Raw genomic sequence first — 25,855 nt, forward strand, 5'->3', positions numbered from 1 at the left:
GCCTTACCACCATGGTAGTCACTGTAATACCCTTGGCTATAGTGATGGTTTGTTAGTTTGGGTCTTGCCCCTTTTTTGAAGTGGGTTTCCTGAATCATGACTATTGAGGCCCTGTGTCTGTGGAAGTCTCGTAGGGCCCCCGTCCTCTTTTCCGGTTTGTTCAGTCCTTTAGCATTTATTGTGAGGACACGGAGTTGGTCGGGAGTCAGCGTCATGTCGTGTGGTCGGTTCGTGTCCGGACGGGTTTAAGGGGGGTGTCTCCGTCCGAGGTCTCTGTCTGTCGGGTAGGCACGTCGAGTCTCGGGTGTGTCGGGGAGGGTACGGTCAGAGGAGTGGGCGTTAGGGTGGGGATGGAGGTGGTTTGGGGATCCGGGTGGAAGGGTGAGTGGTGGAGGTGTGGAAGTGCCTCCGGGAGTCTCGTCACTACCTAATGACGATGAGGTATAGGCGTCGGTGAGCCTCACTCCACCGCACCTCCAGAGGTGTCAGTGGGCGGTTCGTTACCTGGTTGGCGCCTCCCTGTAGGGCGTCGGTTGGGCGTCCGGTGTGTCGAGTCGGTGTCCCTGTGGCGCGTCGGGTCACGTGGCTTCCCTATGTGGCTCGTCTTTGTTCGTTTGGTATGTGCGTTTCTATCATCCCCGCCTCGGGGTGTAGTGGCCTTAAGACCTGTATGGGTGCGTGTCGTTGAGTGCCTTAAGTCAGCGTGTGGCTGGTCTGTCATTTGTAATAAGGTCGCATTAATATAGCAATGGTATAACAGGTTACATATCACAACAGGTGAAAACAGGTCTAAACAGTTCTAAACAGTTTGTAAACTTCACTAGATCGTGTACGTTTCGCCCCCCCCCCCTCCCCCAAAACCCGCATAATTCCCCCACCCGGTGATTGAACATAACAAGGACGTCTGGGTCAGGTAGTGCTCGAGGTTCTGGGCCTCTCTATCCCGTGTCGTGAGTGGCACCCCCGACTGGGTCTGTGCGTGTGGAAGGTTGGGACCGAATTATGGGTGTCTGAGACCCAGGGCGGTTTTAGTAGGGAAGCAGTACGGGTGGTTTGGCTATGCTAAGAGGATAATCACCAGGGTGCATGCCCTTTGTTGGCCCCGTCCCCTTCCCACATTCATAAAGCAGATATTCTTGCAATCCCCCCTTCTGGGTCTTCCGTATCACCCGTCTACTCATCGTCTGCTCTACAGAGTTTGGTCGTTTGTTCTTCCCCTCCCAGGTGTGCCCCACCAGCGGAGCCCCCCGCCTGCTCCCCGAGGTTCGTCACAGGTCGGGTGGGCTCCGGCGGTGGGGCCCAGCCGGGATACGGGGCCGCCCTGTGTTATGCCATCTAAGGTTGGATAAGTTTGTGAGCTTGTTCTCTTCCCAATAGTGGCCCTCCCCAGTTGGACCCTGTTGTCCCTGACTATTCAGCTAGGTGGTGGAATCTGGAGTCCGGAGCAATGTCCTGGTGTCGCATTGTCCTTTATACTCTGCGGGCAGAACATGTCCGCCTGTGTCTCTAGTTCCCTGTGGCCCTGTAAGTTCTGAGTGTCTATCGCCCATTGGGCTGTATACTTGCGTTTCAGACGTGCGGGGTGTCTTTAGTCTCTCGAAGTGGGGGTGGGCGACTGTGAGCTTGGTTGCGGTCGGTCTCCCGTGGGTTCCGGAGGTGGAGGGTTGCGGTTGTCTTCTTATGCGTTGGCTCCCGAGGGACGAGTAGCCTGTTGCCTCGTCCTCCGGGTTCTGGGAGGTTGCTGTGCCTGGCGGTGTGTCTCAGGAGCAAAGTTATAGAAGGCCAGTGGGTCCGGCCAAGTCATGTGTAGTGGGGGTAGTTGTAGTTCCTTCATGAGGTCCCCTAGATCTTCTTCTTTCCTCGCCGTGAGAGGGCCAGTCGGTGTGGCGATTTGAAGTCCTGTTGGGAAGTTCCAGCGGTATCTGATCCGGTTGGCCTGTAGCACGTGTGTGAGTGGGCGCATGGCCCGCCTGTACGCCAATGTTGCCGGCGATAAATCAGGGTATAGCTGTATGTCGTGGCCATTATGTGAGACTTGTTTCTTGTCTCTAGCGCTTCTCAGGATGTCTTCCTTTTCTTGAAAGTGTTGTAGGCAGCAGATAACATCCCTAGGGGGGGAATCTGGAGGTCCCCTAGGTCGGAGGGCTCTGTGGGCCCTGACAAAGATGATGGGCGTCTCGGTTGGCCTCTGCAGGAGGGAGTTAAATATTTCAGTTAGGGTGTCGCGTATTGGGGCATTTTGGTCTAGATCTTCTGGTAGGCCCCTAATTCTTATGTTTTGCCGCCTCCCTCTGTTATCCAGGTCTTCAACGTGGAGGGCCATTTGGCGGATTTGGGCTGCTTGCTTCTGTATGATGTCTGCGGCTGTGTTTTGCGCCGCCACTACTTGGTCACACTCTGCCTCCAGTTTGTTTAGCTTGTGATGGATTCCCTGTATGTCCTCTCTTAGGGCTTGGAGTTCACCCTTTAAGGAGTTATGTAGTGCCGTGTTGGCCTCTTTTAAGTCGGCTTTAGTGGGTAAGCTGCTAATTAGTGCTACCCAGTCTGGCTGGAACTGGGCCTGGGGTGGATTAATTCCGGGCTGTACCTGTTGTGAGTGTTCGCCCTGCGGTGAGGACGGGCGTGGTAGGCCCGAGGCTTCTGCGCCGCTGGAGGCCTGTGCGGTGTGGTCGGCCGGGGCAGTAAGGTATTGGCGCATACCTGCCGGTTGAGAGTTCCTCGGTGTGCCGGTGGTTGAGGCAGCCTGCTGTTGCTTGGTGTTTTTCCCCATTTTTCCGTCGATTAGTGCTTGTTTAGCGGGTTTTAGCTGTGAGCCTGAAGGGAGCCCTCGTTTCACGCCGCCATCTCGTCCGGCGTCCAGGCCACGCCTTGTATGTTTGTTTTTTGAGAAAAAACAAAAAGCAGTTCTTCCTGACTTTTAATTTAATGCCAACACCTGTTCCTGTTGATCAAACTCGTGAAATGTCTCTATACTCATGTTTGCAATACAATGCTCAACAAAAATAAAGAATGTTAAAAAAAAAAAACAAGGCGGAGCCTGGCAGCCATGCCGAGCAGTCGCATGCAACATGGGCTCCGAGGCAAAATCCAAAAACCGAACAAATTAAGCGAGATAAAGCCCTCTAATCTACTCTCACAACAGCCCCAGCCTAAGGGTCTCCGCAAAACGATGTTACAAGCCACAAATTTCAACTGCCAGCAGCAGTCTCTTACCGGAGATCGATCCGAGGCCTACGGGAGGCAAAAGCAGGCGACGCGGGGGAGGCGGCCGATCCCTCTGCAGCAGCAGCATCCCTGGCCAACGGTCTCCCCGGAGGACTCTATCTCCCCCCCCCCATGCCGGCGGGGGTTATCCCGGCAAACACAAGCGACGACCCAGCACCAGAGAATCACACGGAGACACCCACGGTGGATGCCACGTGCGGGACCCGACCCAAAATGGCGACTACCGCACGGCCAGCAGCGTCGGCAAGCGGACAGCATGAACCTATCCTGTGCTCTGTGGACCGCATGCTGCAGACCCTGAACGAACACTTTCACCAGCTATGGGTTACACTAGAGACCCACATAGTTAATAGGGCGCCTACTCCTCGAGTTGGAGGTCGAGGTGGCAAGAACCAAAGGGCGAGGAGTACTCTCTCGGGCCTAAAGCACTCAGACAAGCCTGCATTACACACTACTGGCCCACCTAGGCCGAGGGCCACCAAGGGTAAGACCCAGAGGCATCACCCACATGGACGGAGGGACGGCCGCCACAGAAGGCGGCAAACCATCAGCTCCCCCCGTGACTCCCAACATGGGAAGGACCCAGCCCACAGAAGCGCATGGGTCCGTGGAGTAAGGATGCTGGCCTTCATCCCGGCCCGGGGCTGGAGAGAGAACGCACCTCGCTCCCATCATTCAGCCACCTATGTACCTACTTCCGCAGCAAGAGCAACTAGTAAAGCTAAAGGGCTAGAGCGAGGAAACAGCCCATTTGAAATCCGCTACCGGCTCACCTTACGGATTCCCAATGGCAGCAATAGTGACTCACGCCATCCCCTCCACGCCACTGCGGCAAAGCGAGAAGCCGCAAAACTGCACACTCCCCAGCATGCAGAGAGAGCCGACTCCCGATCCAGAAGCGCCCCTAAGTGGAACGCCACAGGCAAGACTCAAGTAGCAGCGAAGGGCATCGGCTAAGAGGACTAACTCGGTGCCTCATGAACGGGCACGCCACCATGGGGACAGTAAGCAGCCACAAGTTGGTCCAGTCAGACCCCACCTTGAGGGACACTACGAGACTCTCACTTACCTGAATGTGTCTATATGCAAATGCCTATTTTATTGTTATGTCTAGCCACTCTCACTACTCACATGCTCGCACTACTAGTTACACTAAGATACCAACCCATCACAAGTAACACACGAACAAACAAACACATAGCAGCGAGACCTAATGTGACGCACATGCTTCATACAGCGAGAACTAATATGCCATAATGCAGACCTAGGGCTTGTAATTTACAGGGCTACACTCCTAACCATACCAACATGCGAGAATACTTTTGCTGTCTACACTTGTAGCCTGACGTGCTTATTGCTAACGGCAGATGTCCCATAACCTGTATATTTCTCTGTTATTTACATGCTAAGTCAAGCATAGATTGAATTGCATATGTTTTTCACCAGTATTACTCTTGTTTCCTTTACTTTAACGTTGCCGGTACCACCGTATAGTTCGGAGCTACCTTCATATCTACTACTCTATACATGTTCTTAACTTTTTGGAAAGCTTACTTAATAATACTAAAAATGAGGCTGCCAATCATAGGTGATGTAATACTGTGTTACAATGATCCCACTATGTACAAATACTATGCATCCCCTCTTCTCAATTCTGTATCCCATTTAACTCCTGCCTCAATAAAAGAAAATAAAATTGACAAAAAAAACAAAAAAAAACATTTAATCTATTAAATTCTCCTTTAGGAAGCTTTCCCTTTAGAGCAAGCTTATATCCAAAAGATGTCCTCATTTTTCATACTCTTCTGACTCTCATTCTACAAAAGACGTATTGAAAAAACAATGTGAGAGTTACATCTGATAGGAAAGAAATGACAGCAATTTCGGGCAAACCTTAAGGAGTGCAGCTGTCAGTACGGAAATGAGGAGAAACATACGATTGGTTTCCGTAGTTCTTGTACTTTTTACACAAAAAACTTAATGCCCTCTCCTTATATCTAGTACAATCAACCAGTCAAAAGACATACCTTCGACCAGATATAAGCTATAGCAGTGTCTGTAGGATGTTCCAAACAGTTTATCAGATATTGTGATATGGGGGCACATCTATAGTGTTAAAACCACCATCTAGCCCCCCTGGGCTTCCATGCCTCCATAAATATAGCAAAATCTTACTGCATTCAAGCCTGAAGCTGTAACTCTGCATGCTGTTAGACTCAGAAAAACAGCAGTCTGCTGACATTATCAGAAGTGGTAACCTGATCCAATCACAGTGCTTCTCCATAGGATTGGCTGAGACTGACAAGGAGGCAGATCAGGGGCAGAGCCAGCATGATTCAAACACAGCCCTGGCCAATCAGCATCTCCTCATAGAGATGAATTGAATCAATGAATCTCTATGAGGAAAGTTCAGTTTCTCCATGCAGAGGGAGGAGATACTGAATGTTTGGATGCATTTTAGGCAGCCATGACCCAGGAAGGATCTCTAACAGCCATCTGAGGAGTGGCCAGTGAAGTTATCACTAGGCTGTAATGTAAACACTGCATTTTCTCTGAAAAGACAGTGTTTACAGCAAAAACCCTGAAGGGAATGATTCTACTCACCAGAACAAATTCAATAAGCTGTAGCTGTTCTGGTGACTATAGTGTCCCTTAAAATAGTTTTGTTGACTTGATATGGTATCAGTTGTGGGGTTTAATTAGTATTAAAATTCTATGAAGAACGTCAGTAGCAACACAGATCTGCTGATGGGTTACGCCAAGCCTTGCACTACAATCGTCATTATGCTAACTCGGTGTTCCAATAAAACGTAGCCAGATTGGGTCAAGGTCCGAAGGAAATTCTTAAAGTTAGAGTAAGTTTATCTCTGGCCGCAGAAGACTAGCTGCCGGAAGCGTTTCGCGCTGTGTGGTTTTTCAGTAAGTGTTTTCTTTAATATTCTTCTTTAATATTCTGAGAGGACTAGAGCTTTCAGTTACCTCTGCCTTCCCGGTAAGAAACTGCACTTCCAAAGACTAAACCACTTCTTACAAGATATAAATAGGCCTGGGTTCACAAAACAGTATTTCCCACTGCATCACTACATTTTCACTTCCTGTCCTCGTCCGGGGTGAGATTCTAAACAAGTATCTAAATGTCCCTTAATTCTGACCATTTTCAGCTTAAGGGAATAAACTGGGGTTTATTCACAAAATTGTGAATTGTGGAAATTTGGACAAAGGAATACGTTTTTTTAGTTCAAAATAGCAGATTTGGAAAAAGAGGAATTGCAAATACCTGTGTACGATCATTTGTCATACTTCCTAATTTAGCGAATGACCCTGTTGTATAAAATACAACAGCTCCCATGTTTAAAAGAAAGTTCTATATACTTCCTCTTGTTCCTAAGCTGTGTTTGACTATGATTCTCATGATCCTCAGCTGCTATTTTTTTTTTGTTTTTTCAAAGGCAAATGGTTTTGGTTATTGCTGTCCAACATTACTTGGTGTACGGTCTTGTGAGAAGCTTTAAAAAACCAGCATATCCAGAGGATAAGGCGGCAGGAGTCCTTTAAAATGGAAATGCAGTGTTTGAACATATTCCTTTTTTATCTTGCTTGAAAAGTGAGCATTTCATTCTTTTAGGATAATAAACGATAGCTCCATCGCTCTTGTTTAAAGGGAGCTTGATTAGATTTCATTAAAGTGGCTGACAAGTATAATGAAGTGTATAATTAGCCTGGTGTTGCAAGGGGCTTGGCTTGTGACAGCTAATAGATCCAATCACCAAAAATACACAAAGCTGTTAAGAAGCCAGCTTTCAATTGATGCTTAAAGTAAGCACTTTATGCCTCTGGGTACTAGGAGAGAAACAGATGTATCCGAACACAGCTCGGATCTAGTAATGTGGTGGAACGCTCACACCGGCGATATTTTAAGGCCATGATTAACTTTTTCCCCAGAAAATTGAATGGTAAAAATGTTTGGGAACTAACATAGCCCTGTCAGGAGCAGAATTTCAGGAAAAACATATGCACTCTTGCAAGCGTGCTTACCCACAATGCAGAATGTGCAATAATGCATGCCTAAAAATGCTTCGTGTTTGTGCATTAGTGCATACATGGCAAGCATGCACGTCTGGGATCTATGTGCACTAGTGCAGGTATTCTATTCTTAGTGAATGTGCACTAGTGCAGGTATTCTAGTCTTAGTGAATGTGCACTAGTGCATACATGGCAAGCATGCACGTCTGGGATCTATGTGCACTAGTGCAGGTATTCTATTCTTAGTGAATGTGCACTAGTGCAGGTATTCTATTCTTAGTGAATGTGCACTAGTGCATGCATGGCAAGCATGCACGTCTGGGATCTATGTGCACTAGTGCAGGTATTCTATTCTTAGTGAATGTGCACTAGTGCATGCATGGCAAGCATGCACGTCTGGGATCTATCTGCACTAGTGGAGGTATTCTATGATTAGTGAATGTGCACTAGTGCAGGCGTTTTATGAGGGTACGTCCGCTAGGTTGGACATGCTAACCAAAGTGTATGAAAACATGTACGAACACCTTTAGGTGTTAAAGGACCACTAAAGGCACCCAGACCACTTCAGCTCAATGAAGCGTTCTGGGTGCCAGGTCCCCCTAGTTTTAACCCTGCAGCTGACAGCTGTCTTCCTGACAGCCACTAGAGGCCGCTTCCGCGATCCCTAAATGCGAAAATCACATTGAACGGACGCTGGACGTCCATAGGAAGCATTGATTAAAGCTTTCCTATGGGCGATTTGAATGTGCCCGCAGCTCTGGCCATGCATGCACATTCGAAGCTGCCATCGGCAGGGGGAGGAAACGTCACCAGCGCCGAGACAGCCCAGCACTGGATTAAGGTAAGTGGCTGAAGGTTTTTTAACCCCTTCAGCCCAGCGAGAGGAGGGGTCCGAATGAGGGGGTAGGACCTAATAACCCTATAGACGCGATGACGTCAAACGGATAGAACCAGGAAGTAATTAATGATAAGATCGAAATCAGCCGGAGAAGAAAGAAGGAGCCTATAGGAAGAAAACTTGGACAGATTGTGGGGTGTATATATGTAGGAGGGAGGGGAGGGAGTTTTTTATGCACTTTGTTTTTAACTTCAATTGAGAAACAGTCCCTGAGGAAGTCCCTGACAGGGATGAAACGCGTAGGACTTTTGAATCTGTTGATGCCAGTTTCATCTGCTGTTATTTACTTCTGTGTAAGTAAATTAATTTTGTATTGTGCACTTTACTTATATAGTCATCTGATTTGGTTGCACTTTATCTATTTTTCATGCTTGAGACCGACATCAATAAAATCCAGGAAATTAGATGATACACATCTATTGATTTCTGAAGGCTCTTTATTTGGCTCCAAAGTGTGAGTGGCCAATCGGCACTTAATATACACTAAACTTGGTTACACAGTGTTACACTATGTTGCATTATTTTTGTCTTCCCTGGTTGGATAAACCCTATATATTGTATTTGTACTGAATGAAGATTTGAGGAGATCTTCGGGTAACTCCATTGCTAGAAGGGAAGTTGAGTGTCGTACTATATACACTTTAGCTCACTTAAGCACTTTTTTTTTTTACAATATCTGTTTTTATTTGTTATTTATCTTCAACCGAAGAGATAAATACGACATTGGGGGTACAAAAAGAAATAGGGGAGATTAATGAGAGAGGTGCCACACGCAGGTGGTGGGGGAGAAACATGTACAAACAATACAGTGTCCACATAATGGAGATCACGTTTCATTACATGAATGAGTAAGTAATCAGCTACAAGCAAGGATCACGGAGTACATTAGCTTTCGAGAGGTAACAAATTTGCAACCTTTTCCAATCTCAGTCTATATCGCACTATAATAGTGATCTCATCTACTTTGTACCTTTCGTGAGGTCCCTGCTCCGCTCCTTTATAAGCCTTAAACCCTTGTAAGTCACTATAGTTAATCTTGTCCGTAGTGGTATACAGTATGTGGTTGTCGCTGCGGCTAAGCCGTTATGGGGAGGTTGTGACTATGTCCTGTCGTTGTCATTTTCGAGAGTTTAGCCTACGCTCGTATGTCAGCTGCTCCAAACGTGTTATGCCCTGTGAGTGTGATCTCCCTGTGTGGGCTTCGTGACTAAAAGGGGCGTCTCCTGGGGGGATGGGGGTACACGGGGAAAATAAGAGGGGGGAGGTGGGGTCTTGTTTGGTTCACCGTACTGCCTCTTCCCTCTTTATATGTAGGTTTTAGTGCCCTTGGTCTGTAGGCTGTTGTCTGCTTGGCCGTTCAGTAACTATATAAGTAGGTGTGTGTAAGGCCTTCTCTTCCCTCATTTCCCGCGTTCAGTTAAGAGTCGTCGTCAATATTATCAATGAGTGTCCAGGTCGTCATGTTTGGCTTTCTCACTAGGTTTCTAGGTGCTAGGGGCCACCCTATCTGTTGGGCCATTGTCATCTGTCCTTCTAGACCAACAGTCCCAATCTCGCACATATTTTTGTTCATTGCCCTGTACTCAGCTTGCTATACGTTCATAGGAGCTAATCGTGTCTAACCGTTGGCAGATGCTATCTACGGATGCTACTGTTTTACTCTTCCAGTGAAGCGCTATGTTAATTTTTGCCACTGTAAGAATATTGAGCACTACTGTGCGGTTTGCGTGGTGCATTATCTCTGGGGCGATGTGTAGTAGGTAGCCCTTGGCGCCCCAAGGGGCATTGCATTGTGTTACGCTAGCTATCAATGCACCTATCTTTTCCCAATACTCTCCTAAGGCTGGACATTCCCAGAATACATGTAACATCGTTCCCCTGCCTTCCTCGCATCGCCAGCATCGCTCTGATGCGTCCGCGTAGATGCGCGACAGCCTGTGGGGCACCAAATACCACCTCATCATTATTTTGCAAAAGGCCTCCCAGAGCGACAGGCTCCTCAATGCGCGTTTAGTGTTGCGCAATGCTTCGTGCCACTGAGCTAATGGGATCGTGACTCCTAACTCCCCCTCCCACTGAGTCATGTAGGATAGTTTATGTGTTGCCGGGCCCAGGAGTATGATTCCATAGCAGAGGGCTAGTGGTTTTGTGCATTTAGATGACAATATTTGTTGTGGATGTGGTGCACCCAGGGGGTTTGAGTTCTGCTCCACATGCAGTTTCGTTAAAAGGGCACTTTTCACCCTCAGATATAAAAATATGTCCCTCATCTGCAGTGAGTATTGTCGTTGGAGAGTGGGGAATGTTTCGATTTCTGGTCCTGCACATAGGTCGCCCACTTTGAGTACGCCTTTAGCGACCCATGCCTTCAGAGACAGGTCAGCAGACAGTGCCCCCAGCGCTTCCACTGGCGCTGACAGGAGTAATGGAACGGTCCCTATTATATAATTGCCCCAGGACACCCAAGATTTTAATTGGAACTTTGTGCATTGTAGTCTGGGAGTGATTGTAGCCGGGGGATATACGTGTGTCCACAGGGAGTGAGCCATGTCGTATGGACGCAAGCAAGCATTCTCTAATGCCAGCCACAATAGCTGGGAGCAGGCGCTTGATGACTGTAATAACCGTATACTTTGGGCTAGTGTTGTGGCCCTGTAATAGCCCCTCACGTCCGGAAGACCCAGTCCTCCTTTGTCATATGGGAGGCCCATGCTGCGTTGTGCCACCCTAGGTGGTTTCCTTTTACAAACATGTGCGTTTATCGTGGATTGAAACAGGGTGATGAGTTTGTTCGGCAGGGCTATGGGAAGTGTGCGGAATAAGTAGAGAATTAGGGGTAACACCATAATTTTTAGTGTATTTATGCGCCCCAACCAGGACACCTCTAGGTCCGCCCATTTCTCTAGCGTCATTTTTATTTTTTGCAATGTTGGGTGGTGGTTTTCTTTCTGGATGGTTTGAAGGGATTTTGTCAAGTTTATTCCTAGGTAGGCCAACGAGTTGCGGGGCATCTAGTATTGCCTCATTCAGTCTCCACGTGCCCCTCCCTCTAGCAGGGTGAGGCGTTTTCATTGTGATCACTATGGGTGCATGGTCCGACCAGGTGATGGAGCCAATGTGCCCTCTGATTGCATGTGATATAGTGCGATTGTCAAAGAGGCATAGGTCTATCCTGGAGTATGTCATGTGGACTTGCGAATAATAGGTATAGTCCCTAGATCGGGGGTTCAGGTTGCGCCATACGTCATAATAGTCATGGGTGTGTAGTAGGTGGGATAGATGGCCCCCTAGTGAAACCGACCTGCTTTTTGGCGTCTTGTGGTTCGTTCTGCATATGTCCATGTATGGGTCTAGTGTGCAGTTAAAGTCACCACGTATTATTGTGTGTCCCTGTTTATGCCGGTCAATTTTCCGGAGGGCCGTGGTCAAGAAGGACTTTTGTGTGTCGTTGGGGGCATACAAAGATGCCACCGTTATTTGGAGGCCTTTTAGCGATCCCACTAGTATTAATAACCTCCCATCCTTGCTCGTGTGTTGTTTGATGAGGGAGAAGACCCAGTCCCTATGAAAGTATATGGACACCCCTTTAGATTTTGTGTTGGCCATTGCGTGATACTCTTGGGTGTAATGCTTTATTAGGAATTTGGGTGGGCTACGGTTGCAGAAGTGAGTCTCCTGCAAGCATACTATCGCCGCTTTGGATTTTAAAATTTTGCTTGCAGTCATCCTGCGTTTATGGGGACTGTTAAGACCTTTGACATTCATCGAGAATATCGTGAGAGAGTCAGCCATTATCTGTTATTGGGCTAGCGCGGAATAAGGGGGCACGTTGAGTCGGGATTTCGGTGTGTGTGTCGCCACGTGTGAACCAAGGAGTTGGGGGGTAACACATAAAAGGAAAAGAAAGTATATACATTGATTTAACGCCTCACTAGGTGTTCTCCTTGACTGATGCGTGGGTCGGCTATCTTGGCCGCCCTCCGCCATCTGTCTTGGGGGAGGTTTGTCCGGCAACGGAGCGGCGAGAAGACCCTTTCCTCCCTCATGTGCTCCGCCATTGTGGTCAGCACTATCATTGCCACTTGTTAGGTAGTTACCTCCCTGTCGGCTGTGTCCTACCTGCCGTTGCTATAGTTGGTATTTGCCTGTGCACATGCCCCAATTCCTAAACGTGGGGCATTTCTCGTCGCCTTAGACCTGTCACTGGGGTGTAAGTTGTCACCACGTCTGTCCCGTCAGCACCTTTGTCCTATGCCCACCTATGCTCGCAACCATGACATCTTAGATCTAAGTTATTGCGATCTCCCTCTGCCATGCCCAGGATATTAGTCGTCGCTACATGGCCTTGATCGCTGCCAGCACGCCCACCCCCCCAATCCCTCCCTATTCACGTTCCCTGTGACGAATCCATTTGCCTGCCATGTAAGGGGTAAGATACCGTGCTCGACCCTAATGTGTGGCAGTGCATAGCCATTTTAGATCAGCGGCCGTTGTCGGCGCTTCTGTATCAGCTAAGCATTCAGGATCCCGGTTATTTGTGATTGTAGGTGGAGCTCCGGGGGTGTACAAATGTGCTCATATAGTCTGTGGATCTCGTTCTTGGAAATAGAGGGAATTAGTGGCTGGTTAAGTCGTGCGTAGCTCGCCAATTTGCTAACGGTGAGCAGGGACAAGCGAGGGACACCACAGCTAGGACAGCGCTGATTCCCTAGATCACTAACAGTTTCAACCAGTAGTGACAGCCTGACAGTCTTATCACGTGTTATTGCTATCCCCAGACTCGGGGAAGGTACATTGGCAGACTCGCGCTAATACAGTATAACAACTAGTACTATACAAACATCATATAACATCAACAATGTAACATTTAAGTGATTAGAAATTTGAAACTGCCTGTTAAGCTTATCATTATCATATTGATATTTTGGACCTGGGGAAACACCCAACTGGGCCCTCGTATTTACACTGACGAGCTACGTATACCCCGTATAGGATATACGGGGTATACGTAGCTCGTCAGTCCAGGTCCCACCATAAGAATGGTTGTTCGGACCTTCAGTTCTTTCTGCTTTTATTAGGTGATCCCACCATCTGCCAGTCCTCTTGCAGCCGTCTCGGCGTTTTGTCGGCCCGCTCTGCAGGTTCTTTGTACGGGAAGAGGCCCCATTCTGCCAGTAGTCGCATGCCTACTTCAGGTTCTTCCGCTATATAGTTTTTACCTTCCTTCCACACGATGATCTTCGTGGGATATCCCCAGCGGTAAGGTATGTTGTTGTTACGTAACGTTTTCGTTACCGTGGTGAATTCCCTCCGGCGGGCCATGGTGAGTGCAGACAGGTCCGCATACAGTTGGATTGCTCCGGCAGCTTTGGCAATTTCCGAGCCGCGGTTAACAACGCTTCTTTTGTACTAAAGTAATGAAACCGCACCACCGGGTCTCTCGGGGTATCTTGGGCAAGTCTCGGTGGGCGCGGGAGTCGGTGTGCTCTATCCATGAGCCATTCCGAGTCTGCAATGTTTGGCGAGAGTGCCTTACATATCCCCAGCAGGTATGTTATTAGTGCTTCCCGCGAGACCGACTCTGGAATCCCCCTGAAGCGGACATTGTTCCTCCGGGATCTGTCCTCTATGTCAGCCATCTTTCGCTTTAGCTGCTGGTGTTCCATCGTTAGTTGGTGTACGGTCTCTGCCAAGCCATTTTGTTCTGTGCTCATTTCATCAGAGCGGGCCTCAAGGCGGTTGGTGCGCTCACCAATGTCGTTCACATCTTTTCTCAGCTCGCTGGTGACCTTTTTGAAGTCATGTTGAAGCGATACTCGAAATTCCTGGAGCATAGTATATAGCCTCCTTTCAGTCACAGGCGCATCAGTGTAGTGGCCTGTGTCGCAGTCTTGTTCCTTCTGCAGCTCAGCACCCTGCGAGGCCTGCGGTCCGTCCTCGTCTTCCTGAGTAGGCCGCGGTTTATACTTTTTAGTAGTGCGGACCGGATCGGTAAGTTTCGTCTGTTTCGCCGGTGCCATCGTACTCGGTGTGGCGGGTAATATGCCCGGGCGCGCTGTGGCGGTGATTTGCTTCGGTTTATCAAGCTTTTAGGGTCTTTTGTGCCGGAGCTCCTACTCCATGCGGCCGTCCACCTCGGTAGTTGGCCACGCCCTCTCACTTAAGCAATTACATTTATATGCACTTTATCATATTTAAGCACTTTAACTTTGTGATAGTGTGAAAGATTTTGCTTTTTTCTGTTGTTATTCCCGTCAGATTGAAATGACTGTAATGGCCCTTCCCTATTTATCCAAGACGCCCGTTCCACAAACACACAGTTAAAGAAAAGGGTTGATTAAAAAAGTCATTATGTAAAACAAACGGAAAGTTCTATCATAGACATTTCTTAGAGAAAGGATCCGAGCAACCTAAAACAAACAATACAAAGGAACATGGACTTCAGCCAGACATCTCGATTTCACAGAGCTTGAGGAACATTACATAAGGTTTCTTCCTTAAACTGGTGAAGCTGGTGGTACGCAGAATGATTTTTAATTCCTTCTTAACCCCATGTCACTTTTTCTAAAGGCTGAAAACTCTTGCATGATTTAGGTCGAAACCTCGTTGGAAGGTCTGAGCAGAGAGGAAGAGACAGAAAGTCATTACTTCGGATTGTCTGGCTTAAAAGAATAAAAACGTAAGAGGTGGAAAGGCTGATCCTGGGAGAAGATGTGAATAGTCTCCAATGACCTGGAGCAATGACTCCTGAAGAACATAATGACCTTCACATGACCTATGTTAAAAAGAATCTAGCGGAACACACCATTCCAACGTCAACGTAGTCAACATAGTTTTTTGCGCACGCACAAAAATGCTGCGTTGTGATTAGTGCCGCAAAAGCAATACAAGTTGCATATAGAAATTTTAGCCACAGCTTTAATGTTTGCCATCTATTTAATGTAGCTGTAAAAAGACACGTAATTCTACAGTAAGTGGAAATCATAAACGTGTTCTACGGCAGGGTATGTATCCCTTACATGCACCACTTCTAAAGTATCATTTGGATGTTTGCATGAGGACTAACCTCACACGATATCTCCATGTGTTTTTTGACATATCGCAGCGCCTCCTCGTGGTTCTCTAAAGACACGTACGCATTTCCAAGACTCCAGCACGCTCGTCCTTCACCCACTCTGCAAACAAAAACAAACAGGTTAGTGGTTTGGCATCTTGTGTACGATTTTACAGGCTCTGCTAGGAATTTAGATTTCAACTCCAGAGTATTACGGCATTTTGAGCAGTTTAAGCCCCACCTAGTAGGAACAGACCTTTAGAAGTGGGACCCAAACTTGTCATAAACTGTACCATTATAAGAAAGATTACGTAACATATGTATAGGGTTCCTTATTTAGATCAAAAATACAACTACTGCGTGTGCTAGATATGGGTCCCCTCTTAGACCTCATTTCTTAGGGTTTGTTTATTTCTACAGCCAATTTCTTTACAGTTATCTTTATAAAAATATATTATTTCAAATAAAAAAAAAATTAGAATAGCAATCAATTTGGCAATATAGAATGGTGGCCCTGACTGTGTATGTATATATTTGATTAAAGTTCTTTATTTAAGATTTATCTCTCACTGCACAGAGTTACCTGTACTCCTAATTATGGTCTCCTTATCCCTTGTTCTATATAGCTTCCACTCCCCACCGTATGTCATATAATTTAGTAGAATCAAAGTTTTACTTAACCTTTTTCCAGTTTCGAGGCTCACTTGGCTCTGCTCACATCTCTACCTCCCGCGATGTTATTAAGATGGCATGACCTCCCTCGCAATAGTCCAAACTAATGCTCATCATAGAGGAGCATTGGGGACCTGATACGTATCCATACCTTCTCATATGAAAGCATTTTATGCTTTTCTAGAGGCTTACGCGTCATAAGACCGGGTTTTACTTGGTCAGTGCTGCAGACACCTCTCTAGTGGCGGTCAGGAAGGCAGCCACTAGAGGTGAACTTAAAACATTTTTTTACATCGCAAGGTTAAAAGGACAGGACCACTTTACCCAGAACACCTCATTGAAGTGAAGTGGTCTGGGTGACTTTTGTGTCCCTTTAAATAACCTGACTTAAAGGGACACTCTCATCCCCTAAAGCATTTCAGTTCACTGGAGTGCTTTAGGGATTAACTGCATGTCCCTGCAGGCTTATTTAACAAAAGTAATGATTTCAGGAGAAACTGGAACTTTTATGAACTCCCTTGATAATATCACTCCGGTTTCAAGCACAGAGCCAGGAGGGTTTCCTGTCACACTAACTTTGAACTAAAGTGAGTCTTTTAGAGAAACCTTGGTTTCCACGCTTTATACCATTTAGCTTGAAGACTGTGTGCAAATACTAACCTAAATAACCTCCAGATTCTTCCTCAAGATCTGGAAAGAGACATTTTTAAGCTTATCCAAAAAACACGTTTCCAAGTGATGATAAAAGGGTTAATAAATTCATATGTGCCGGCTCACCACAACATGGTGATATCCACAACCTCCTACACGACATTAAAAAGCTCTTCACAGCAGACCAAAGTTGATGTTCAAGCAGTAACAGATCGGCTGCAGACTACCGAAGAAGACATCATGGACTTACGTCAAGAAGTTACTATGAGAGACACTCTGACACAAGTCTAGACTTCACAATCTGCTCTCACTACCCAGGTCACTGGGTGGACCTGTTAGGGTAGGCAACCTTCGGCACTCCAGATGTTTGGGACTACATTTCCCTTGATGCGTTACCGGCCTTATGGCTGTAAAAGCATTATGGGGGATGTAGTCCAAAACATTTGGAGTGCCGAAGGTTACCTACCCCAGCTAGATGATTGCAGCAGACCTGCTAAGATTAAAATAAGGGGTATACCAGATTCCATCACACCTGAGGAATTGCCTACCTAAGGCACCTTACTGCTTCTCTTTTACCGTCACCGCAGGCCAAAAATAACAGTTGATGAGTTCTATCGCTGTAACAAATTACCTAAGGCTCCCCTAGCAGCATCTCGAGATGTTACCATTCGATGTCAATCAATAAACGATAGAAGCCGTTTCATGATAGCACTACGGGGCAAAACAACATATGCCTTCGAATCACCACAGCTCACACCGCTACACAGCTACACTCTACAAAGGAGAAGATAATTGGGGGCCAATATTGTAACCGTTGTGGCTCCCCCGTTTACCACTATAAAGTCCTAAAGCACAGAATTTAGCAGGGCTAACCGTACAGATATCTTAGCCATGATATTATATAGTTAGTAAGAGTTCCTTATGTTAAATTGAGGATGCAATAAAATATAGGGATTGTCTTGGAAGCAATAAAGTTTTGTCTTTTAAAATATTTTATTTAATAAAAATCTAAATATAGACATAAAAAACCCTAATAATCCATTACAATAATTTATAGCAGAGTTTACATTAATATAGTATATGCTTGCAATATCAGTAACATATAATAATATACCCTCTTGAACAAGTCAACCTCTCAGTCATGATAAAACGGAACAGCGAAAATACCACTTTTCATTCAAAAAACTTGTAATATTTGCATATAGCCATAGCAATCTCTTGTCAACTCGGTAACGCAGAGGCCAGTGTACCCTGATAGTGCATGCTCTTGTCAAGTCATAAAGCTATCACGACATATGTTATAGTACAAGCTATGTCATTTTCTATTCTTGCATTTTTTTTTATGTATTTAACAATATGTTACACAAATGCCTCGGTAAGAAAAGTCAAGTGATTAAAAAAAACAAAAACAAAAAAAATGCGTCTTATCGAACAGCTAGTCCTGCAGCTCCCTCTAGTGGCTCAATAAAGATTCTCTACTTTTATTGGCATCGTTGAAAAAAAGAAATTGGAAATTTTGTAACAATACCACTTTAAAGCAGATTACATTGCATCAGAGTGCAAGCTTAAAAAACAAAAACTACTTAGCCCTGTTTTAAGGTTCCTTATACCTAAAGCAATTTTATCTAGATTAGACTTATTTGGAATGCACATTTATATTACACCCACCAAATCCTCAGCTATTCAACAGTTTAGATTCCATAAAAATTAACTAAAATCTAGTTTTCAGACAAATCTAAGAAGACATGATATAGTGTGAATGGATTAAACTCAGAGAAGGGGTAAACTCGCACACACAAACCTTCTTCCCTCAAGGTTTTACTCACCGGTCCCCGAGTTCTTGTGCTATGGACAGATGCTTTAAATGATACTCTATGGCACGGTCGTAGTCTTGCAGCAAAGTGTACGTATTTCCGAGGCTGTAACAAGCCTGAGCCTCAACTGCCTGATCCTTCAACTGCCGCGCGAGCTGCAGCGTCTTCCTGGAAGAACAAAGCGCAATCGTTACACAATGAATGAAGTCTAGTATTATTAGCGCTGTGCTGCTTCAGAGCAGGAGAGAAATAATCCCAGATTTCTATAGGATATTATAAAATAATCCCAGATTTCTATAAAAAAAAAAAAAAAAATCTCTAGGATGTCTCTAGGATGTTCTGGGAGACATAAATAAAATGCAGTTCATGGTCCAACACGGTCACTGGTGTATTACATTGTACAGTGCTGCAGAGAATGTTGTTGCTATATAAATAATAATATTCGTAAATACTGTACGCATTGGTTTTCTTCCTCGGTGTGAGTGGTTGTTTACAGCCCACTGTATATTTTTTATCAGTTAGCTGCTGGCTTGCGGAATGCAAGCCTAATAAAGAGGAATTCATTGTCTGACTGTGCTGGGATGTAGCCGTGATTGATCGGTTTGTATTGTATGGCACTGAGACAGGTAGTAACGAGTGTTAAATAGCTTGCGAAAATACAGTTACTATCCCATCTCTCACTGATACACAACAAAAAAGCGCAACCATTTGAAAATGAAGGCACTTGATGCATCGGAGACCAAAGAGATGAGATCAGAGACTTGGCAGGGGTACGGCGGTAAAGCCGTCTTAAACGTTTTTGTGTGACTAATCCGCCTGCCAGCGGGACTCTCTTTGTGATTCTATGTTACATCGCATGCAGGCTCTCCAATCGTTAAACTAATCACACGTCCAGTAGTACTCCCAGATATGTCATTCACTCCCAATGGGCTCTTGAAGTTGGGTTTTGAAGTTACTGCAGTGATGGCTGCCTGTAATCTGTGAATGTGATTTTGCTCAGACCAGGTGCTGACATAAGAGAGTCTACTAATGGGATGTGCAAGAAAGTGTCCTTTCATTTAATATAAAAATAACTAAACATTGTAGGAAACAGAAAACAAAGTTGCAATTGACTGTGCAAATTCTCCCTTTGCACTAGGGCAGGGGTAGGCAACCTTTTAGCAGCACTGTGCCGATATAGGATTGTGATGTCTCGTAGCGTGCAGGTCCTATTTTTTTAAATTGAGGTGTGTATGCTGCCGTATTCTGCTTGTGTTATTTTTACTATAATTGCTTTGTATCGTTGTATTTCTTTTTTTTTTTTTTTGACAATCTGAATGTTTATTTGGATTTTATCAAGACATTATAACATAACATACAAATAAGCAGTTATAAGGGAAAGTGCGTAAACATACACAGTGGGAGTTGTATATCGAAATAGGTGAACAAAGCGGGTTGGGTGTTCTCCTCTACATTGAGGGAACAGGAGATTCAACCAGTAATTTACAGCCCCGTCTTGTAAAGGGGGGGCTCAGCTTAGTCTCCCAGAGTCAGGTGGGAAATATAGGGCCTTTTACAGCTTAGGGGGTCTTGCTTATAACACAGATATTGCCTGATAGGTCTCATATGCCACCCAATTCAGCTGTATTACAAAATTTCAAACTAAAGCCCAGGTGTATGTTAGCTTGGTTGACTAATCACTTAGGTCAATGTTGGTACTGTCACCCTACTTAGACCCTAATTGGTGATGCCCTGAACAGGCGCAACTGCGCAACTACATTGTCCCTAGTCGGTGTCTGTCTGTCCCCCTATGGGGGGGGGAAGGGGGGGGGGAGGGAAGGAGTGGGAAACAGGTCGGGTGTATCGTTGTATTTCTGTGTATATGAGCTATTATATTGTATATGTTCATTAGTAGTTTATGGTATCGTATATGATACATATGAATGTGAGGTGTGTATGAGGGCTGCTTGTGGAATAGTGTGTGGATGGAAATGTCACATTGTGTGTTTGGTAGTGTGTGGGGGCTGTTTGTGGTATTGCATGTGAGAGGCTGCATGTGGGATTGTGTGCATGTATTTGAATTGTTAGTGGTGTTGCGTTTGTGGGGATTGTGTGTATGTTTGTGTGTCGGCTGTTCATATTATTTGTATGAGGGGAGGCTTATTCTGCAGGTCTGTGTATATCTAGCAGTGTGGATGGCTTCCCTGGGTTCCAGTGGCGACCAGGCTGGCCAGGTACAGGTCAAGGACCGGAGCTGCAACAGCAGCTGCAGGCTGCTCTACTAGAGAATGGATTTCCATTCAAAAGTGCTAGGAGGAACTGATCTGAGATCACTTCCTCTACGTTCTGCAATGCATAAATTGATGATTTTCTTTCACCACCTTTTCGTATTAGCAGATACCTGAAGTTTCACTGAGACTCCTGATAGGCCACAGCCTGTTTGGCTCTAGCAGCCTTGAGTGCCGTGGAAAGACACCTCAAGTGCCGTGCATGGCACTAGTGCCATAGGTTGCCTACCCCTGCACTAGGGACTAGGGATTGGCTGTCCCCTGACCATAAGTGTCTAATCTTCCCGATGTCGATATAGAATCTAAGTTAATCACCTAACCCAAACCCCTATTCCTAACTCCTCTCTAAAACACATTATGAAGGGCGGTGGTGGTGGGGAGTCTCCCATAATAATTTCTAAAACGTACACCATCGCTACAGTCAATAGCTCCATGGTCCTGCCACAGCTGGATGGTCCCTTCAGAGCACGATGCCAGTCTTCGAAACCCCACCCTAAGATTCCCAGCTAAGAATCTGGGATTTATTTTTCAATCTGTCCATTACAGGATTTTTCTTACTTAATATCAGTTTCTTCACCAAACAGTGAGCTGTAAATTTAAAGGGACACATTAGTCACAAAAAACAGCTTTAGCTTAATGAAGCAGTTTTCAGTGTAGATCGCGGCCCTTAAATTTGACGGCTAAATTCTCTGCCATTTAGGAGTTAAATCACTTTTGTCTCTGTTTACACAGCTCTAGCAACACCTTGTCTGGCTGTGACTGACACAGGCTACAGGAAAACAAAATGCTTTCATTTTCGATCAGATGTAACTTACTTGTTCTTAATTTTATCACATGCTCTGTAAATTGAACATTAATCACACGCAGGGAACTCCTGCAGGGTCTATCAAGCTATTAACAGTGCAGGATATTTGAAATTCTAAATTAAGCACCATTAGCAATAAAGGGAGAATAAACACTAAATTAATCCTTACAAGAAGTGTTTAGGAAGGCTGTGCAAGCAGGGAGATGGGACTTGGGTCCATAAACAAATTAACTCCTAAATGGCAAAGAATTGTGCAGTGAGACTGCAGAGGCATGTTCTATACACCAAAACTGCTTCATTACGCTAAATATAGTGTCCCTTTAACACATTTTTAAGTTGGGGCGAGGTTGAGATCTCAGCAATTAATCAGAATATTAATTGCTTAATCATATTTCACCAACAGTCACTTATTTCGTTTGTAAACCCCAACATATGCACAGTGGGTTACAGGTGTCTATAAAAAAATGCAGGCACACTGGCAATTTCCAAACTAAGCAGAAATATTCAGTGATGTCATCAAATGCCCCATGGAGGTAAGGAGACGGCCTATGTGGTAATGTGTTACTATGTGAAATCAGTAACACGCTACAGTGTATTTTTATTAAATAGAACACAAAAATGTGGGACCCTTTGTAGTTCTAGAAGCCACCTCTTAACTGCCTACACCACTACACAGGCAGTTCCCAAAAATGACAAACCCATTCTTTAGGTTCTCTTAACTTAATCTATGAAATCTTGCATTAACCTTCCAGGTGGCTGAGCTGACAAAGTGTGCGGTAATGCATCCTTTGTGAGATCATCCACTGTTATATTTCGCCCATTGATTGGGCTTTAAGGTCACGTTGCTTTTTGCCAACGTAACGCTAACAATCAGCCTTTGTCTTGGTAGAGAACAAACACGCTCTGTGTATTGAAGTGTAACCACTTGTTAGCGAGAGTGCATTGTACACAAGCTTTACTCTTGCAAATCCGTCTGACACAGAACAAATTCACACAAGGTGCGTCTGTGCGCAGGTAAAATGCAACTTCAGAAAATACACTGACAGGCTAATCCAATACAATCAGATCAATGTCAACTTGTACGTACCGTTTAAATTATTTGTAATAGTTTGGATTTTTTTCTAGAAGTTCAGGTAAAAGTTATTCCTTTTGCTAAAGCCCCCGTCCCGTTCTATTCGGTGGATTTCCATATCAGCGTGGTTTATTTTGATAAGTAAACCAGTGACGTTGCCAATTAATAAATCAACTGAAGATTCTATTGTTAAATTTGATTCCTGCCTTTTAAGCCTCCAAGGCTGATAACATTTGGTTAATGTTAATCTCTAGTAATAACAATTAGCTGCTGATTTGGACAGAATTCTAGAGCTGTGATGTGTTGACGTGCTTTGAGTCCCTTTAATATAAAACAGATAATTTATTACATTAAACCCTCATGGACAAGGTTTTGGGTTGAGGAACTTATATCAGATTTAGACAGTGAAGCACAAATTAGCTTTCATTTCAAAATCTTTGCAAAAAATGTTTCATGTGCCCTATAGCGATAAAATAACTGTAACTTGGTAGACGTACTTATAGTAATCCGCTGACGCATCGAATCTTCCCAGGAATATGTGGGCATTCCCCAGATTGCTGTATGCTCTCCTTTCTGCAGCTTTGTCTCCAAACTCTTTAGCTATCGAGAGTCTCTGAAAAGGAAAGAAAGAGAGGGGACAGAGCACGTCAACCAGATATATTGTATCCGAGTTACCAAATGCAAGACACAAGCTATCCGTGCAATTATAAATATATATAACACAAGACACATGGTATCTGTACAGTTATGGATTTATATAATACAAATGATATCCATGTAACTATAGATTTCTAGAACACAAGATACAATCTATCCGTCCAGCTACGGATCACAGAATGCAAGACACAATTTATCTGTAAACTGAGGGATTTATATAACGCAAGATTGATCTTATCTGTCCACCTATGAATTTATATAACACAAGTCGCAATCTATCAATCAACTTGGGAATTATAAAATGCAAGATACATCTGATCCACCCGGCTATTGCGTTACATAGACACATGTTCAGCAGATTGAACATTGGATTAATTTTGAGTTACATAAACCGATAGTTGGATGGATAGAATTTGCCATGTGTTCTAGAAAACCAGATACATTCTATCTATCCATCTACAGGTTTATAAGTTGTGCACTCTATGCAGATAAAGCAAAATTAACCATTTGTGCAACTTTGAATTTGTTAGAACAACTCCCTGCACCTGGCTGAGGGTGCTGTGAGCCATATTCCAACAAATGCCAAAGTAAATGTAAGGGTGTATAAATAAATACATAAATAAAGGGAATCTGTTTGCTCTATTAATTTACTACAACATATTGCAACTGTTATGCTCCAGACCACAACCTGCTCTGAATCTAAGACACAAGAAGTGGGGTTTACACAAACAGTATATTGTGTGGAATAAAAATGAATTAAGGTACCTCTTTGTGAAACGCGATGGCTTCATTGAAGTTGCCAAGGAGGTAGTGTGTGTTTCCCAGGTTTCCATAGGCACGGCCCTGCGCTGCCCTATCTCCCAACTCCTTCACCAGAGCAAGGTTTCTCCTGTTAAGCAGAGGTGGCGTGAAATGCGTGGGACATTGAATCAGTGACATCTTGAATCAATTAGCCACTGTTATAGGCTGAAAACTGAATTCTCTACAAGATTATGTAGATTGTGCTTTTACAGGTATATTCTCAAAACCGCATTTACTTATTCAACCTAACTCTGCAGACAAACCTCTTTGCAGTTTGAAAGTAGCTAAGTTTTATGCAAAAGTGGAATTTGAATAGAGTCGTATAGACATAGGGCGATGGCTGACGACGTCACCGCTCTGTGTAGGAGTGAAGAAGGTGCCTTATGGTAGTATTCTACCCGAGTCCGACCAAAAGGTGTGTGAATGTGGGAGAGAGATCTTGTTCTGTGCATGTACAAATCGGATTTTCAGATAATCTGACATATACGGTACTTCATAACATACTGCAAAAAATCTTCTTTTAATAATAATAATGTAAAGATTCTGGTGACAGTTGTCCTTTAATATGGCAAGGAGGCACTTTAAGCCCCGCTTGAATATTCAATTATATTAGTTGCCTAAAGGGGGGCCTCATCATCCACACATCATTGTGTGGCTGACTGGTCCCCTTTGAGGCCGCTGATACTCTGTTTCCAGTCAATAATAAAATCTTTCAGAGAGATATAGACCACAGCGTGCAGGAAACCGAAGCTTCTCAGAAAGCAAGTACACTTGTCACGTCTGCAGTATAATCAACGGCTTCCTGAAAACAGTAGAACTTAGTGAAGAGTTAATATTAACCCACTGTGGATGGAAGAATGCTTTCTACTGCAAAGGTTCGGACACATTCCGTCCACTTCCAGATTATGTACTTCTAGGCACTTTGTGCATTTCAGTAATATGCATTGGGTATTCGTGATCAAACAATCCGTGCAACCTAGGGTCGTTTTTTTTATAAGTGCCCCCACTCTAAAAATTGGAAATTTAATTACCTTTGTTATACCTTTGATAAGGAACCGTGAAAAGGCACTCTTTTCTATTTATTTTTCTTTTTTCATTTTGGTTATGAACCTAAATGGATCATTGGTTTTCGTTTTCTTGTAAACAATCCAGTAAATAAGGTCATTGGAATTGCGCCCACCCCTCTATTTGTGTAAATGACCCAGAAGGAATGTTAAAGAGACACCTTTTTTTTGGCACTTGTACTTGGCCAACTCTAGTTAAAGCTCCTATCCAGATTGCTGATCCCAGAACACACTGGTTCCCCCAGTATACATTATAAACCACGTATCCCAGATATGGTGCGTTCAGAGATAATGTTGCAGTTTGCAATTTATACCAGAGAGGGCACGCACCAAGATTCTCTGTAATGTGCAATAGTTAAGGAAATATGACAGAAGCAGGTTTTATAAAAAAAAATAGGAATGTATCTGTGCATGGGTCTGTATGTATGTCTCCCTGTACAGGAGTATGTCTGTCTATGTGTGATTAACGTTTATATATTTAAAGGGACAAACCAGGCACACTCCGAGCACCAACCCAACTTAACTGCAAATGTTAGCCTCCTATCCATGCTGTGTTTTTGCTCACATTCAAATCGCTTTAATTTAAAAAACACAATATTCCTTCATATGTTTGCAGCATTCTGCGGCATAACGCCACATAACTCCTCCACCTAGCTGTGCCTCCTTTTTTCCAAAAACCATCATCCTAGTTGGAAGTACAGGTAGTCCTCACTTTGCAACTTACCTGCATAACGACGGCTCAGAATACAACCAGCTCTCTAGTACAAGTTTCCAGGGATTCCCCACGTTAGAGAGATGGTCTATGTTCGGGGGACTAGAACTACTCTCTAGCGCATCCCCACTTACTGACCA

The 25,855-nt window shown here is 44.7% G+C and overlaps 1 protein-coding gene across 2 annotated transcripts in view; it reads right to left on the reverse strand.

Annotated features, from left to right (window-relative positions):
* The window catches only part of GPSM1 (G protein signaling modulator 1), a 186,753-nt gene that overhangs the window by 92,697 nt on the left and 68,201 nt on the right, over positions 1 to 25,855 (reverse strand). For both annotated transcript variants that reach the window (XM_063432877.1, XM_063432878.1), the window contains exons 5-8: positions 23,904 to 24,027; positions 22,979 to 23,094; positions 18,350 to 18,505; positions 15,213 to 15,321 (exon numbers count right to left, since the gene is read on the reverse strand). In XM_063432877.1, the coding sequence (XP_063288947.1) occupies positions 15,213 to 15,321; positions 18,350 to 18,505; positions 22,979 to 23,094; positions 23,904 to 24,027 (505 nt within the window). The remainder of the gene's footprint in view (positions 1 to 15,212; positions 15,322 to 18,349; positions 18,506 to 22,978; positions 23,095 to 23,903; positions 24,028 to 25,855) is intronic.

The sequence above is a fragment of the Pelobates fuscus genome, chromosome 9, assembly GCF_036172605.1.
Source record: "Pelobates fuscus isolate aPelFus1 chromosome 9, aPelFus1.pri, whole genome shotgun sequence".
In the NCBI taxonomy this organism is placed as follows: Eukaryota; Metazoa; Chordata; class Amphibia; order Anura; family Pelobatidae; genus Pelobates; species Pelobates fuscus.